The sequence below is a fragment of the Colius striatus genome, chromosome 5, assembly GCF_028858725.1.
Source record: "Colius striatus isolate bColStr4 chromosome 5, bColStr4.1.hap1, whole genome shotgun sequence".
Classification (NCBI taxonomy): Eukaryota; Metazoa; Chordata; class Aves; order Coliiformes; family Coliidae; genus Colius; species Colius striatus.
Genome location: NC_084763.1, coordinates 53,050,318 through 53,069,562, shown reverse-complemented (window position 1 = coordinate 53,069,562; position 19,245 = coordinate 53,050,318). Strand labels below are relative to the sequence as shown.

Genomic DNA, 19,245 nt, shown 5'->3' with positions numbered 1-19,245 from the left:
ACATCTCAAAACTAACTGACTTTGGCAAACATACATGAGCATTTTAAGAACATATTTAAGATGTATATAGTTATAAGGTCAATGCTGTTCCTTCGTCCTTAGAGGAATCCTCTGAAAAACCCAACCTATCTTATTTTTCCTCCCTCCACTACATTCTTAATCTCTACTATTAATTCTCTTCTGCCACCTTGAGACAGCTCTGCATGAAAACTGTTCTGTTTACCATCTGCAGGGGCTTTGTCACTGATGTTTCAGTGTTGAGGACACAGGCTGTAATGTAACTAGTCTGGTCCTTTACTTCACTATCCTGTTTTGACTTCTTCCTTGTTTCTTATTAGAACTGTCTGCTGCTTCTTACAGTACTGTGTGACATACTAAAAAGAAATAAAGGCTAAGTCTTATAAAAGGCAAGAAAAATACAATCTTTTCCTCTGTAGTGTTTTAGATCTATTTAGGACTACTCTGCTCTAACGTAGGTGGCAAGTCACAGAGTGGAATGGATGACTATATCATTGAAAAAAAGAAATTTGTACTAACACTAAATGCTAACTTCCTTCCTTCTTTAATTTTCTTCTGCAAGCTAGTAAATAAAACTTGGTAACAAGTCAGCAAGATTCTTGAAAGGACAACTGACCTCTACTGACTCTCTCCTTGAAAAATACTGGTGCCAACAAAGCTGCATTTTTTTTTTGCAAGAATAATAAGGCAAGTCTGGATATTTTTGTTGCACATATGTGCAGTGCATGTACTCAAAGGATAAAAAAAAAAAAGTCTATCAGTGGATGATGCAGTTGGATTCATTTGACACATCAAATCTAAATGCAAAGGTATATGCTTGTTTTATTCCTACAATAACTGAAAATCTAAATGACAAAAAGATTTAAACAACTTGCCGAGCTGATATTGTCTTGATTCTTCTTGACTCTCTCTATCTCAGGAGTGATACTCACAGCAGTAGCTTTTCCAGGCTGCTCTCTGTAGTGAACCTATTATTTGACAGAATAAAATGGCACACACTAATTCAGCTAAAGCAATATCACATTGTATTACATTAAAATGTATGACTTAAAAGGTCATCCAGGAAACAATTGAAAAGCTAAAATGCATTTGATGTTTATTAAAGCTTATAAAACTTGGGTTTTGAAGCATAACTTTGATTTCTTTCTGCACACTGTTCTTATTAATGTATTTGTGTGGATATATACACCTATATGCACGGATCTTGACATTTACCACACTGGTCTTTGGCAGTATAGAGAAATATCTTGTATGTGTACTAGGGTAAGCCACACAACATAGTTTTGGTCTGCCCACATCAACATATTCCAAGTTAAAAATTAACATCTTATAAAAACAGCTGTAAACTACTAAATGGATTAAACTTGCAAACTGAAATTTGTAAAGATAAAATGATTATTCAAGACTTGATGCTTCTAGAAATCTCTGAAATTAAAGAATCTTCACCCAAAGCTATTGCAGTAATCTGAAAGAGAATTTAATCTTTTCAATGAAATCTGCACAATACAAAAACTGTTGAAAGTTAAACAACAATGTAAGGAGAACAAATACACAGATCAGCTTGAATCAATTGTAAAAATCGCTTGTTTGAACAGTGTGCATTTTAAGAGAGAGAGAGATATCAACAAAATCCAGGAATAAATAGCATATATTTAAGTCAGAGGGACAGTCTTCTTGAAAATTGTAACTCTATATTGCTTTGAGGAACATGGCAAAAAAAAGTCAGAGAAACACTGCGGCTCTTTGTACCCACATGAAATAGAGCTGCTGATGGCCATTCCCAGTGAGAAGAATGGCTGATGTCTCAAAGACTCACTAACAGCTTTAGCAATGCAGGAAAGCAACAGCATCCTCCAAGAGCTCTTACCTTCTTCCCTGTGCTCCTGCAAATAGTATGACATTCTAGTGGTTAGGTCAACCACTAAATACTACACTCTCATAGGAAGGTTACTAAGGAACCAGAAAGAGACAAGTGAGAGAGCTGGAGTTAGAGTACAACTCTAGCCATTTTTTTTTCAAAGCAAAGAAAAAAAAAATGAAAAGAATAAAAGCTAGAAAAGGATATTCCTTTAAAATTAAAATCTGACATTTCCTGCAAATATACAACAGAAGAGTACCATTTCAAAACAGTGCAGCCATTTCTTTCATTTAATATGTGATGCTTCACAAGCGATTTCCCAAATGAAGCAATAGCTTCCTACAATTGCTTCCTAAAAGGCAGTTTTCAAGTAACACCATTTCTGAGCCTACACCTAACCAAAGAAAAGTCACAGCAGCTTCTGTAGCCAGAAATTTGTACTCATCCTTTGCACCCACAAATTATACAACTGATTAAATGAGAGCAACTTCCCATGCTGACGTTCTCCTGATTCCTCTTGGCTCTTTCAATCTCGGGGGTGACACTCACAGGTGTAGCTTTGCAGAGCTGTTCTTTGTACTGAACCTAACAAACATTGCAGAAGACATGAACAGAGACTTCCAAGGAGCAGATATAAAACAGAGACATCATTAAAAAAAAATCACACTGCAATTGGATGAAAAATACCAGTAGTTAATACTAAAATTCCACATCTTTCCACATGATACTTGGTACTCACCCACTTGCAGTTCTTCTATTTCAGACACAGACAATCGATAGTTCAACAGGAATACTTCACTTAAGGTTTAGTGGTGGACAAGGCAGTGCTAGGTTAATGGTTGGCCTCGATAATCCTATAAGTCTTTTCCAACATAATCAATTCTATGATTCAATGTTAATCAAACTGCAAGGCTAAGGAGTTCTACCATTAATTAACTGAATTAGTCTTTGTGGACAAGCAGGAACTAGCACAAACACCACTGACATTCACTGAGGCAAAAACACATTTAACACAGCAGAGAAAAGTGTGCAAGCAATGAAAATGGGACACACGTTGCTAATATTCTTCTGATTTTCCTTAACTCTCCTTAGCTCAGGTGGATCAGAAATAGTTGTTGCATGCTGAATTTCCTCCTTGTATTTAATCTGCACAATAAATATTACAAAATATTAGCAATTTAAAGAACATACAGACAGCACTTAAACACAATAAACTGTTACACACACAGCTCAGCTAGACCACACCTATCAACACTATAGACCTGAATAGGAATAGTATTTAATTTCTGAAATAGGTTGTCTCCAAGGTATATTGGTTTGACACAGTGCAGTAGAGAGTTCATGTAATAAGCCTAGTATTCTAAAACTCTTACAGTAGGAGTAACATATGACGTGACTGTGGCTATCTTCAGAATAATTGAGATATTGCGTATAGAACTTGGAGATCTGCATCAGTCTGACAATGACCTGGTCTTGCTATTATCTTTCTATGAAGTCCACCAGTTCATTTCAGAAACCAAACATTTCACAAATGTGTTCTGAAGAGAATGAGCGACTTCAAAGTCTCATTTACGTTCTCTAAAAACACAACAGACACATCAGGGAGAATGCAGAGTGCAGATTACATAAACGCAATCTCTTCTAAACTGCACTATGGTTGATAGGGCAGACTCCAGAATTTAAAAGATCCACAGAGCTAGAATTTATTCAGTTATACACCATATGTTTCAAAATCGAAATTCAGCTTAATGAGAAAGAATTGGAAGGTTAAGTGGATACAACACTAAAAAGAAAGACATTACAGTCTCCGTTTTTCCATATGCTACCCAAATGAGTCATCTTGGACAAATCTGTGCATTGCCTTTATCTTACTGTCTCTATTAAATATCTGTCCACTATTCAGCACTTTCAACTTCTAATCTCTTATGCCACCATGAAATAAGCAATACTTGTAGACCATGTCACCCTTTACAGTGATATGACATGCTTTCTTTTTAAAGGTAATAAAACAGCAAAATCATACACAATTTTGAATATTTTTGTGAAGTGACACATAATAGTTGGAAACATTTTTCATTAGCAAGGCTGAAGGAAGAAAAAGTACTTCAAGAATAAGGTAACAGCATAATGAATTAATCAGTACAATTTTGTATTCATGAGGTGTACAAAGCTTCTATTAAATACATTTTAAGGATGCAAAATAAAAGACAAAAAAAAATCAGAAGGCAACACAACTTAAATGCATCCTCAGTTTTGCCCCTTGTACAAATACACTGCATATACAGCTTTCAATATATTTTATACTACTTCATTATTTTTCTTCCTAAGTTCTTTATAATCTTCTTTATCTATTACCAAAAGCTGTTTTTGTTGAGAATTCTGCCTCACTAGTTACACATAATCAATGACCTTTACCCAGTGAGTAGTCTGCATGTGGATCATGACTGATGGTCATTTCTTTAGCTGATATAAGGTCCTGCTTTGATGACAGAATTACTGATTTCTTCTTTTTCTACCTTGCTCCTTGCTAAAGCATCTGAGTTTTTTTAAACACTTTAATTCACTAATTTTGCTGTAAAATGAGGGAAAATGGAATTGTGACAAGAAGTACTAATTTTACTAGACAGCACAGACAAGTAACAACTGATATGGCTAAACAATTTTTTGAACCATGGGATTATACAGCATCTGCATTCAAATGAGAATTCCCATTGAATTGTGGTCTGCAAATTGAAAAACCAGAGCAGGTTCACCTCCATGGCAAAGTATGAAATCATATACTTTGACAACAGAACATCAGATCTAGACACAGGGACTTAAATTCAGGTAAGATTCATAGAATGGTAGGGTTGGAAGTGACCTTTAGAGATCATCTAGTCCAACATGCCTGCAGAAGAAGGTTCACCTAGATTAGGTCACATAGGAACATGTCCAGGTGGGTCTTGAAGACCTCCAAGGAAGGAGACTCCACAATCCCTCTGGGCAGCCTGGCAGGTTCTTGCTTTTGAGTATTGGTTTAGTGACCGTAATAACATACCCTAAAAGTACCTCTTGGGGAGGCAATTTCTCATGATTTAACAAACTACAAATGTACATTCCTTCATGTGTCTTCACCTTAAGACCCCTGACAGTGAGGCAGTGATGAATGTAAATAACCTTGGATTCTGTTACAGCTCTTCTGGCAAGACACACGTATGCACAGGAGCACATCATCCTGATCATCTTTCCTCACATTTAGCCTGTCCATTTTGACCAAGCCCTTCTACACTTTCAATTTCTCATCCCTGGCCTCTTTTTACCCCATATCCATCAGATCAAAAGTCACTCAGTAGATAATTTTCAACTCTATGACATGGTACTTCTGAGGAGTGCCAAAGTTTTTAACACAGACAAAACAAGTTGTTTTTCTCTAAGCTCATACTTGGAAGCTTCTTTCACTGAAATTTATAAATAAATAAATAAATAAAGCAAAACCAGCCCAAAGCACAGTTCAAGAATGGAAAATTTCAGCCCAGACAGTTTAGGACTGGCAGAAGTACTAAACCACTGGGGAAAAAAAAACATCTTTTAATAGAGACTATTAGGTAAGCTTAAGAATTGGCAGTGCTATTAGTCCTTAAAATGCTTCAAAACGTCCATTTTTCATCAGACCTTAGCTTTGTGGTGTTGTCTGATATATCACAGGAGTTTCCTCATGTATTTCACACTAACAAAAACATAATTACAATCTTCCCCCAAAAGCCCTCTTCCCAATACTGTGTCCAGCCCTCCTTGTCCCTCAAGATAAACAGGTGGGGTTTTTTTAGCAACTCCTTAGTTATTTGTAGCTCCTCAATTCAGATTCAGTTACATGGGTCTGATGTTTACTTTTAAAATTCTGGGAGATTTTGGCTCCATTTATTTAGGAGACTCTTCCAAATCAATCATCACAACAGGTGAAAGGAGCTCAACCCTCTTGGCTGTCACCAACTTGTTTTTTAGGACCTGAAAACAGATGACTCTCATTTTTGTCTCACAACATATGTCATCTGGAGGAATCTGATCACGTTCAGAAAATGATGCAATTGACGTTTTTGTATGGTTTAGTTGTTCAGTGGGTGTTATTTTGGTTTGGTGTTATGGAATTTTTTGCACTGCAGATGTACTTCATATTCCATAGCTTCATTTAGCTCAGCAAATAGTTTTAAAGCTGTCCTAAGTCCTCCTGGCTAAATTCAAAGGTATGTGTAAAATGTTTAAATCTAATGGACACAAAACTGTAATTTACCCTTCCTTTGGGACTCCTCTAAATTACACAATATCATTTCCATTTCAATATGAGTCAGTAATGTGCCCTCATGGCCAATGGCATCTTGGGGTACCACAAGAACAGTGTGGCCAGCAGGTCGAGGGAGGTTCTCCTCCCCCTCTACTCTGTGCTGGTGAGGTCTTATCTGGAGTCCTGTGTCCAGTTTTAGGCTCCCCAGTTCAGGAATGATAAAGAACCTCTGGAGAGAATCCAGGACTACCAAAATGATGAGGGGATTGGAACAGCTCTTTTATGAGGACAGGCTGAGAGCCCTGGGGCTGTTTAGCCTGAAGGAGACAGAGAGAACCTTATCAACACTTATAAATACCTAAAAGGCAAGCAGCAAGAGGATGGGGCCAGTCTTTTTTTTGTAGTGGTCAGTTACAGGACAAGGGGTACCAGGTACAAGCTGAAACACAGAAAGTTTCACTCAAACATGAGGATGAGGCAGCCTTGGCACAGGCTGCCCAGGGAGACTGGAGTTTCTTTCTCTGGAGGTTTTCACAACCCGTCTGGACACATTCATGTTTGAGGTGAACCTGGTTTAGCAGGGGGTTGGACTATCTGATCTCTAGAGGTTCCTTCCAACCCCTACCATTCTGTGATTTTACAGTTTTAATAAATACTGTAAAAAAACTTAAGTAATCTCAAGTACACTACATAGAATAAAACACCTTTTGTAAAATATTAACTCTATGCACAGACAAGCAAGGTAAAGGCCATCCTACTCATATCATGCCACTAAACCACTAAGACATTTTGTGTTTCTCTTTATATGCTTTTGTTCAAGTCTATTTATAACCATACTAATCCACCTTTCACCACGGATCCATTCTCCTCGTTGTTTAGGATTTCTAAAACAGCAAAAGCATTTTACACTGTTTTCCCATTTCGCTTTGAAAGGTATTGAGAATACTCCTAAGTCTATGTCTGTGGTAAATGGAAAATAAAATAGGTAACAGAGTAGGATTTTGTTTCTAGAACACGAGTACAAATCTGGCTAAAAAAAACCCAAAACCATAATTGCACAGCATGGGGGAAAAAAAACAAATCAAATCCCCAAAAAAACAACCACCACACCTTCAAATCAAGAAAACCTACAGCTTCTCAATCAGGAACACTATTTCAGGACTCACAACACATGATGGTTTGCACTGAATCTTCAAATTACACTGTGACCCAAAATAACACGATAAAAAGTGATGATGGAACAGAAAAAATTCCAAGGAAAATATGAGTTTTTAAAAATGTTATGGAAATTTCCTACCTGACCTAATTTTGGTGGGAAATATAGTATTTAACTGTTCTCAGTAAGCAAGGAAATTCTAGAAGAGATGTCTGGAGTCCCTCAATTGAACTTCTAATTAATATTTAAACACAATCTAGCGTCATGTCTATGCATTACTTTTTAAATTTATCTTTGAAAGAACATCTAATCATCAAGAAAGTCATGTCACAACAGAAAAATGGTCCTCAACGACTCCACATCAAAAATTCCAAACAAGTGAGCAACACAGCTACAAGTTTTTTCCTGCTTGGCAGTCACTTTTTCACTTTTTTCCAAGTTTTGCCATGTATTTATCAGAAGGGTATGTTCTATTTGTCAGAAACTCTCATTTTGATGTTTTATTTTTAGTTATCCATTAAAGTGCCAAAGACATTGGGTATCCATAGATAAACAACATCAATTCAGAACCAGTTTCATCAGCTCCACAGATCTTGTCAACAGCATGTAGAGAGGCAGAAACTAGACCTTTTCACATAGCTTGAGTCTAGACATATAATTTCCATTTTTGAAGGCCAAACTGTACCAATCTCCATGTAATAAATAAGGACTCTACAAGAAATTTACAGACTTACTTTCTTATCTTGCTGGTAAGATTTTTTTTAATTGGAAATTATAATTGCTGTTCAATCTGTCATTTCAAGAAATACATTTCATGTCTTTCAAGAGTGAGAAACAAAACTCTTTCCTCAAATATTTAGTTAATTTTTTTTCCTATTTTTCATCATGCTTCCATTTGAACCTCTGCCTTTGGACAGAGAAGAACTACACTAGAGTGGAGCAATGACTCTATCAGAATGGAGCTCTATATCCAAAATCTAGTGGAGTCATATTTGAATTAAATGTGCAATATGAAAATATAGAATTTTTAGTAAACAAGATGGAAAAGAAATTGACTACCATTAACTCACACGAGAATAATTAATATTAGTAACACTTACCGAACTAATATTCTGTTGATTTTTCTTTACTCTTTCAATCTCTGGAGTCTCTTTTACAGCCGTGCCAGCTCCCACTTCCTTCTTATAAAACACCTTCATTTCCCCAAAAGAAAAAGCAATTATGAGACTGTTAGCAATGTAACTACAAGTTCTCATAAAAAGGATGGGCAATTATCCAAGTTCCAAATTGGTCTGACTGAAAATGTTGCTAAGAAAGCAAACACTTTAATTTTTCATAAATCAGTTCAATTATCAATAACTACAATAACTTTCTATTTGTTTTCAACTGTAGCCTGGATAATCTATTCTCAACCTTTAGATTGACCTCAAAAAAATTTAGGTATTTGTAATAATGGTTTTAACTTTGGAAATAATATTAATATTTACATCATAATCTATCAATGTTTACAAATTTAACTTTATGCTTGAGAAATCTTACTCATTTCAGTGTATTGAAACGTGAATGTACATGCAAGATATCAATTGCTTTTTTAATCTTCAGGTCTTTAAATGCTCTGAGAAGTGAACAGATACTGTTTCTAATTTAGCAAACTAGAGAATTTACATATTCATGATGAAATAACCAGATAAACCAGAGCTACAATCCAAGTCATATAATTTATTGATTTCTGGGTTCAAGCCAGAAAGCTGGGGACTGCAACTAAAAACAAAGTTCTTTTCTGAAAAGACACACATGTTTATTTCAATTGTTTCAATAAAGGATAAAACATAAAGCACATCAGTAGAACTAATCATTCAAAGTTACTGAAAGAAACAGTAAATAACTGCTCCACAAATTCCACACACGGCTATAATTTTTTTTTAAATTAGAGTACCAATTCACACTGCAAAACCTTAACTTTAGTATTTGGTGTCACAGCTGTTGCCATTCCACCATGCAATTGAAAGACAAGTCTGATCCTGGAGTTTGTAAAGTGAATCTTTACCATTTACAATTTCTCCCTTTCTTAAACAAGTTTTATTTAACTTTTTTTAGGTTTTCCTACCAATAAACTTTAAACAGTGGAATATCATTCTTGACATAGTTCTACTTCCTTGAAGTCCTCTGTAACCTAGAGTGACCAGTACTGCCAAAAACTCTAGAGCAGAATTAATTATTTATACTCATAATTCAATTGTTAAATATTCATAAAATCTTCAACAATTCAGAATTTTGGTTTACCATGTAAGAAGAGAGATAATTTATGAGTAAGAACTTGAAAATTCTTCTGCATCAACATGTCAGTACAAGGGAGAAAGATTTAAATATTGGATTGAACTAAAATATACTTTTTTCCTCTTTCAAGGAAGGAGTGATAAAAAACGCTGGAGTCAGTATTTTTTCTATGAAAGAGATGACTATGCAGTAAATATCCTATTGTAAATCATCTGCCAAACGTGCTGGTGAGCTAAAAGCAGCACTGATCTTATCTGCAGAGTAAGCCACGTTATTTTTTTGGTCCCTTAAGGCAGGAAAATACTTGAGACAAAACTCAAAAATCAGAAGCCTATTAAGGGTCGTTAATTTTTTTAACACAAGGGCTGTTCCCAGCTATATCTGAACTTACTAAAAAGTAACTTAATGTTATATTGTAAAATGAACAGAATGCTGAAAGATTAGAATGTAGAGAAAGAAAAAAAATGATAATTCAATCACAGCTATAAACTGCTCTCCTATATTTGAAGGACACAATTCAGAAACAGGAAAAGGAGGATCACAAAATAAAGTAAACAAATCACCTCAAGGACAAAATATTTTTATTTCCTATTATCTAATACACTAAAAGGATGACTGTTGGCCTTGGCACTGAAATCTCAAACTGACCTACAGGGCTGCAAGGGGTTCAGATGCATCAGAGGCTTGGCAGGGCTTAATTAAGTAGTGGAATGTTATTATGTGCCCAGTATCTAACCATTAGTGAGTCCATACTGCCAGACCTGCTGACCTGAGGACTCAATGAAAAGCTATCCAAGACTGGAGCAGAGAGGAAAGCAGATCAGTAGATGCCAGCTTGGATCCCCTCTGCTACATAGAGTTTCATCCTAGCATGTTAGGATGCCAGTGACACGAGATATTGTGCTAATCACCGTCACAACATGCACCATTCAAAACCAAGAGGCAACAGACCACAGGAAACAAAACTGGGGCCAGTGGGCCTGTCAACAGCTCCTATCAGAAAGATATAACTTTAAGTGGCTCTCATCTGAGGGGAGAATTAGAGCAGGTAAGGGCTGGAAGATGTTACAGGAGAGATCGCTGCCTAGAGCAGCCTCAGAGACTTTTCTTCTCTCCAATCCCCACAGACTCTTGCTCCTCAAGTGAAGCTGCACTCATATGGGATAGCTGCAGGTGAACACCTTTGAGATAAACTAATTGACCTTGTACTCATGTGGAGTTAGAGAAGCTGAGAATATCTCCAAGTTAGAGATCAACATCTGTGACAGGTAATACTAAAATATTGCAGTAACTTATGTTCTTTTCTCTCGAATCATTACCTTTATTAGTACTACATAGTTGCCATAAAAACCAAATGTTAACTGGACAGCCTTTGGTTCCAGAGGTTATATTTACTACTCTTCTTTGTTACATTACAAGCAAAGGCAGAATAACAAACAGCAGAATAAATGGGCCCAAAACAGAAAGGGAACTGAACATACCCCAAATTGGGCAATTTTAGAAATCTTAACATTGTTACTCACATTTAGGCATAAACTGAAACGTAAATTTAGCATAAAATAAAATACCTCCAGTAAAACACAAAATCATCAGATATATTTATGAAACCTGAACTGTTCTAATTTTACAGACAAATCTTGATGTTCTGCACATACAATAGGAAACAGAAGAAAAATATTAGATGCAGAGTAACAAGCCTTAGATATTTTTGTCCTTTTAATTAAAGTACTTCCTGGGATTTGATTGAGAAAGAACTAAAGAAAAAAAAAACCTTCATTTAAAAATAATTGTGGCTTGGCAAGGTGGTGTAAGTGGTTTAGCAATTCAAAATAACAGTGTCGCACCTAGAAAAGCTGGGTATGCTTTTTACCGAAAGACATGAGTGATACAGCTTTTGCCAGGAAAATTATGCAAATGGTTCAAAGGACGTTTACTCATGAACTCCCAGTTTCATGCTGTGGCACAAGAGAGCCTATTTAAACTGAAAAATATCTGAAAAGTCACAAACAAAGCAAGAAGCACAATTACTCACTGAACTGATGTTTTTCTGAGTACTTCTTATTCTCTCCATCTCTGGAGTGTCTGGGACAGCAGAATAATAACAAAGCATCTTCTCTGCTTCATCTTTGTACATTTTCTGAAAAAAAACAGTTTAAAATGTCTCTTTCTTGCTTTCTTAGGCACAGAATATCCAAACTGCAACAAGAAGTGCCTATTGCTGATAAGCCTCAACATCCTTGAGTATTAACATTGTCTGTGTGGGTATATCTGACACTATGTCTCAAAGTGAAAATAGGGTTTACCTAGGTATATTCTCATACACATTTCCCTTCACTGTTAAGAGATATATAGATACAGGGCTGTTTAGTCTAGAAAAGAGAAGACTGAGGGGTGGATCTTGTTAATATTTACAAATATCTAAATAGTAGGTGTCAGGAGGTTGGGGCAGCACTTTTTTCTATGGCATCTAGCAACAGGACAAGGGGTAATGGGATGAAGCTCGAACACAAAAAGTTCCATATAAACATTAGAAAAAACTATTTTACTGTGAGGGTGATGGATTGGACTAGATGATCTCTAAAGGTCCCTTCCAATCCTACCATTCTATGATTCTATGAGATACAGATACATATATATCTATCTTTCTCTTTAGGCAATGTAAAAAGACGAGCAAGTAAGATGACTTTAATTGTTTACATGGCAGGACAGGTCTAGATAGAACTAAGAATCAGGCAGTAAGATTTTTTTACCACACATAAATGAATTTAACATGGGTATGAAAGCAGCTACAGAAGTATTTTGAGCAATGTATGTCAGGCACTCATTGCTACACAGAACTAAAAGATTCAGACTTTGAACTATGCCTACCTGGCTTGCTATTTCTGAAGCCCTTTTGACTCGTTGTATTTCAGGAGTATATGGGCCAACTTGCATTCCTTTTCCTTTAATTTCAGTCTCCAGATCCTTTTTATATTCTTTCTGAAGGAAAAAAGAAGGAAAAAAACCCCAAAACATAACTATATTTGTACCTGCTGTCTTCAAAGCTATTCTAATAGCACTGATCAGACCTTAATACTAAATAATAGTAAATAATACTACTAAAATATTTAGAAATAAATAGAAATACTAAAAAAAAATTGTTTATATTTTATTGTGCAGTGCTGATTCATTCTAGCCCAAATATGTTTGAGATTTTATATTTTTAACAGTTTATTGTTTTTTACTTCCAAAATAATCTTAAGAATTTTATTCTGTACTCACCTGGCTCACAATTTCTGAAGCCCTTTTGGCTCGTTGTATATCAGGGGTATCCATGCCCACTTCCATTCCTTTTCCTTTAATTTCATTCTCCAGATCTTTCTTGTATTCTTTCTGCAAAGAATAGTATTGGAAATACAAGTCTGTAAGGCAAATTCTTAAATTATTCCCACCTTAACTGAGGCTGTACAGCTTTAGTGTCTCTCTAACTCTGTTTATCACTTGACCCCAGCTAAACAAGGCAGTTGGGCTTGCAGATATGAAACACAGCTGAGGCCAGGCATCATTCATGAGGAACATGTGTCATCTGTAAAAGATGACAGAAAGATCAGAGTTTTGGGAAGTTTTAACTTTCCCCCATACACTGATTATGGAACATTTAAACTCCGTGCAGCTCAACAGATAGGTACTTGGTGCAATTTGTGGTGCTACTGCCCAGATTGGTCATCACCTGCAATTCTCAATGACAATTACTTATTGCAGTCTATGAAATAAAAATCTTACATCATGGTACTGACCATGCTTGCAATTTCTGAAGCTCTCTTGGCTCGTCTTATCTCAGGAGTATCTGGACCAACTTGCATGCCCTTTCCTTTAATTTCAGTTTCCAAGTCTTTCTTGTATTGTTTCTGTGAAGATAAAACTTCTTACATCATATTCACAATAGACAGAGATTTATAGGCAGATTTTTGCACAATTTAAGATTTAGAGTCTGTCAAAAAAATTGCAACAACTATCCTCTGAAGTAAAGGGGAAGTTTGGCTAGTCAGAAAATAGTGTAATAAGCTGGTACTTGGTTGCCAGCCTAATTGAAACACATTTTACTTTTAAGAAAATATTTTCTCTATGAAAAGACTACATGTTAGAAATTTCATACCATCCAGAATTGTTTCCAGTGACTTTTCAGAGCAGGAAGTTGTAATTTAGTCATTTACTTGGTCCTTCTTGAACCACAGCCATGAGGCATGTGGCAGTACTCATCCATGACTGCTGCTTTTTTCCCTAATACATAAATTATAAATCACCAATAACTAGGGAAAAAAAATAATATTCAGCTTATCCAAGCAAAGATATGTGTCTTGTTCATCAGTAAATGATATAAAATATAATAATGGGCTATTGTATACAACAGTTGTATTTCTGTACTAAAAAATTCAAAGATTCTCGGGCAATGTTCTTTCTAGAGGTAATCATTCTTTCCTATTACAGTTGGACTGTGGAAGACAGTTTTAGATTTTTTTCCAAAATAAATACATATAGTTTAATATATTGTTTTAACTTCTGTTTCTTAACTTTTTTTAGGCTGTATGTTAATTTGAAAGAAGAAGAAAAACATCCTATTCAATGCAACGGCCTGATGACTTACAGCATGAAGTTACAAGAACAAGAGCAAATACTTCTATCTCCGTCTCACTCTTATGTGGAAATAAAACAGATAAAACAACTCTCTACTTTTCAAGCCAATTTTTTGAAAAAAAAAAGTGTAAGTTAATCTGTGAGAAGATATCATCTCTCTATTCCTCTCTGCTGAAGGTGCAATGGTAGATGTTTCCACCTAGCTTTCTACTCTGTAAAACACCAAGGAAAAGATAGTCCTGGGAGTTACAGTTATATATTCCTGAACTTGTTTACACTTGTAAGGTTGGCCTTATGTATGGCATTCCCTCTGGTTCCTATGGCTATGTGTGTATATGTGTGCAGATAGACATCTGTATATATATTAACTAATAAATTAAATCTATATATTTATTGCTCTGACAGACTGACTCCTCGAAGTCCAGGCACAAGCTTTGCTATCCCTCTTTTCTCCCCAAACCCTCCAGCCCCACTACTGCTTCTCAGGCAGCCTTGGCAAGCTCACCCCCAGGAGCTGCAGCCATGCCAGCACTGGTGCTTGCATCTCTGCTGAGCACACAGGCTTCTCAAGCACATGAGTTCATCAAGATGGTTTTCAAGAGCCAGTACAGAGATCTAGGAATTTCCAATTTCACTCACTATGGAAGTAGGTCTCACACATGCTTCCACACACTGTCCAGAGCAACTTAGACCAATGCAGTTAATATCAAAATAAAAACATATTCTAGAAGAAGCCTCCCCATGTTTATTTGCATTGAATGAACTGCAGGTCAAGAAAATTCATTTCATCAGGAGCAACTCTACTTGTGGAAAAGGTTTTCACAAGTAGAATAGTTTGGATAAAAGACCTTCCCAAGATGCCTGGCAGTCATTACCAATATTTATTTTCAGATAGCAGGTATGACATTTCAAAAAACTCAGAATTATCTAATTGACTTTTCAAGTCCATTAACAGTTAACTCTTTCCATTACAGTATTATTATAGTAGCTAAGCAAACAAATACAGTTTCAAATCCTGTATCTGTTGACCTCATTAACAATTTCCATTGATCTTTTATTGCTTGAAACTATGAATTATCTGTTGTAAGTTGGTTTTTCACGTTCTTAAGACAAAATAGAAACAGCCTTAGTTTCACTATTTATGTATTTCAATGCAGATTATGTAAAAAGAAAAAAGAAAATCAGTAGAGTATAACATAAAGAGTGAACTTTCTTTGATATCAATGACCTTGACTAGCATGACATACCTCGTTTAGTATTTGAGCTGCGTTTTTCACTCTAATCAAATCTGGTGTATCTTCAAACACTGTCATTCCTTTTCCTTTCATCCCTTCTTCCAAATCTTTTCTATACTCTTTCTAAGGATTTTTAAAAAGAGAGAGAGAGATTTCTCCGCTTAATATTGTGCAAAAGATCTTGAAAAGAAATGCCACTTATTAAATGTATGAAGGGTCACTTTGAAATTTCTATGAAATATGAATTAGCTGAAGTACAAGTTTCAGAGTTAAAATGGAATTGGAAATTATAAAATCAAAGGTACAATGTTGAAAAAGTGGAAAGGTTTTAATGTAGTCATGTATTTTCCTGTTGTGCACTTGAAAAAGAGTCCTCTCCTATACAGCACTAGCATATTGCTAGGGACCTCGGCTGCCTCGCTACAGACATTTTAACTGCAGTAGCATTTGCTTTTATACACCAACACAAGCTATGCTGCAGCTTTTACCTGTGTTCCACTAATGGCATAACAATCAGGATGGATATACCCTGAACACTGTACTAGGACCTTTTAAAATGAGTGGCTGATAAATTATTATGTAGAAGCAATATTCCTACCATATCACTTCTGTGCCACTCAGACACTGCACTGATATGATCTATCAACATTTAGCAACTGCAGCCTCCAGAGTACTCAAAACTAAAGCACATTAGGATGTGCTCATGGACATTTGGTTCTTTTTCTTCCCAACTCCTACAGAGGTGATGTAACCCTGCTGAAGCTTAAGTGCTGTAAGGATTTTTAATTGCTTTTCCCATCTCCTGGTTTGGATTAGGTTTTTTTAAGCAAGGAAACTAGAAAAACATTAAATACAATATTTTCTTTGGAACGATTTATATCTATTCCTAATCATCTATTAAATTTCATAAGCAGTAGTGAGCTCCTTTGCCTCTGTATACAAAACAAAAGTTTATCTTTAACATCAGAAGCATTGCCTTCAACAAAAGGAGCAAACAACTTCTGCTAATTTAGAATTATTAAATTCAGCTATCTCTTCTGAAAGAGTTGTAAATGTTCCGAAGAAGAAAGTTCTTATTGTTACAAAATGCAAAATATTTGCAGTTTTTTCTATAGTGGGAAGTCAATAGAACAAGCTGGAACATAGCTGACACTTTTAAAAAAAAATGTAATTGAACAAATATTTCAATTTTTAGTAACTCCAGGTTCTCCTTGTTCCACATAGCTTTTATCTAAAGTTTATTATGAACCTTCACACAAAAATATTGAGTTTTATGAACCTTCACACAAAAACACTGAGCTATGTCCCTGAATATAAAGAAATTCAATCATTTTGCTGAATCCTGAAAAGTACTTATTAATTAATTTGACCTATGTAGTCTCTGGGTTTAGAATCTGTTCCTTAAATGTGGATATTAAATCATCCAAAGTTCATGCAGTTATGCATTAAAATACCATTTCCATTTTCTCGTACTCTTTCCCCGTGGCTTACAAGCATGGTTTACTCCCTAAGTAATGCCATAAAATTTGAGGGAGGTAAGAATTAGGAAACATCTTCATGCATGTCACACTAGGAGTTACACCAAAATTTTTCAAAGAAGAACATTTACAGTCCATTTGTCACTATACATGCACTAACCACTTCTGTGGCCATTCAGCATGAAGCAAGATTAAGTCAATGAAATGCAAGCATTTACATTTTTCCCTAATCAGTAGGCACATGGATGCACAGAACAGTGCTGCACAAGCTAGATCTAGTATGAGACTTGTCTACCTGACAACCAAGCTCATTGGTATAAATTATTTATCAAAGGATGAATAATAAAGAATGTCTCAAAATAAAATCTTTTCTTTACCCATGTGAAATCTGACATAGGCTGGGATAGATTGTTTAAAGGACAAAGAAAGGAACAAGGTTCAAGGGTTTTTAAATCTAACTTCCTCAATTCATTCATCTGGGCCACAGCAAAAACATCAATTCTTAATACAATAAATATAAACAAGATAATGTTGGGTCTAAAATCAAACAGAGGCTATCTAGCAACTCTGGTATTTCAAACTATGAATTTTGCTGATACATTTACTTCTAAATTGTCCAAGTGGTCAAACAGTAAGCCTAATCTATACAACCTATCAAAATCTAGCATGAAAAGAGTTTTAAATAACAATATCAAAAGATCAAAGATAGAAGGATTCTCAGTTATGGGGAAGAAAGTGATTTAACTTATAATCCACATGGAACTGAAGAACATTGGATAAATATTAAAGAAACAGTGAGCATACAGAAAACCTGCACCTTAGAACGAAATTTACTTAAAGCAGATAATGTAATATCACGGCTATATTAAGAAATGTTGGTCTTCTTTATTTTCATCCATAACATGACTGACAGACAATTATTTAACTTAAATTAGTTTAAAGTGACTACACACAGCTTGAGGCATCCATATAGACACAACAGACTATCATAAACCTGAAATAATTACTCAACAGGAAAAACTGCCATCTGGACACCAACAGCAATCCTCCTTTCTACCCCTTCATCTATCTGGAAAGCAAACTCCAGGCCCTCTCCAAAACCCTATCAAACAGATGTCTTTTGCAGCATGCCTGGAAGGTTACCAAATTTGGGCTTTTTGAGCTCAGGGGTGGGGGACAGTGGATGGGAACAAATTCCAAACCTGATGTCGTCAAAGAGAATGTCCTACCAACAGGCCATTTTCTATGGAGATATCGGGTTTGTTCATATAACTCTGGTTTTCTGGTTCAGCTGTGCTCAGCTTCATTTCCTTACATTGATAACAAAACTTCAAACAGTACCGAGTCATACTGCAGGACTGGTCAGAATATAAAATGACATGCTGCAATTTTTACTTATGAGATCACTTTTATATTTAGCTACTAAGTTTACTTTAAGTTGCTCAGCACCCAATGGCTTGCAGTGATGTTGTTTATTACTCATTTAAGTCTTAAAAACAATAAAAATAAATGGAAAACCTCTACCTCTTTCAGAAGATTGGTGACTTCTTTTAGATGCAAGAACTCTGGGGTCTTGTCTAAATCCATTGAGGGTCTTCCCTTGATCCCTTCTTCAAAATCTTTGCGATACATTTTCTATTGAAGAAAAAACAACTGTTAGTGGTACATGCCTGTGCACTTCCAAGTATATGTCAGGAAAAAAAACACTGTAAAGAGATCAAGAAATGAGTCATGTTATAAATTAGTTATCACATTAATAAGCAACTGCATTACTCATTTCATTACCTACGTTATCTATGCAAGACACACACAATTCAGACAAATATACATACGTATGATATTTCCAAAGAGAATGCTTAACCTGATCTATGAATGAAATAATTTGCTTGGTAGAGAAAAGAGAGGACAAACGGCACACAAGGAAATGTGTATAAACACCAAAAAATATTCTACCAAGAGGATAAGATCATTTACTTTCCATGACACGCAGCAAAAACAATGGAATCAAACTGCACTCACTCTCAGCTGAGAACTCTCCCTCACTGAAGATGGAATAGAAGGGAAAAGGTTAAAAAGTTAGTAATCTCAGATCTAGATGACCACTTGAACCGCTTCTCAATTAAATGATGCTCTCTGAGTAGTGTTAACACCAAAAGACATTTGAAAAATAAACCACAAATTTGAAGGAAGAACTGAGCTAGAGAATAGCAGAGAGAGCTCCTTAGTACTAATTCTACCATATCCTCCATTTATAAAACCTTTACAATCAGCTTTATCCATTTTCTTAACCTGACTACAAGATGACCATTAGCTTCTCTGTTGATCTAAATTTTGCTAGTTTGAGCAGATAT

General features: G+C 35.6%; 1 protein-coding gene across 1 annotated transcript in view; it reads right to left on the bottom strand.

The window, feature by feature from the left end:
• Window positions 1–19,245, bottom strand: part of NEBL (nebulette) — a 96,379-nt gene that overhangs the window by 39,144 nt on the left and 37,990 nt on the right. Inside the window, 10 exon segments of the mRNA XM_061997097.1 lie at window positions 894–987; window positions 2,370–2,461; window positions 2,930–3,022; window positions 8,391–8,483; window positions 11,600–11,704; window positions 12,436–12,546; window positions 12,829–12,939; window positions 13,344–13,454; window positions 15,429–15,539; window positions 18,419–18,529. Of these exon segments, the coding sequence (XP_061853081.1) occupies window positions 894–987; window positions 2,370–2,461; window positions 2,930–3,022; window positions 8,391–8,483; window positions 11,600–11,704; window positions 12,436–12,546; window positions 12,829–12,939; window positions 13,344–13,454; window positions 15,429–15,539; window positions 18,419–18,529 (1,032 nt within the window).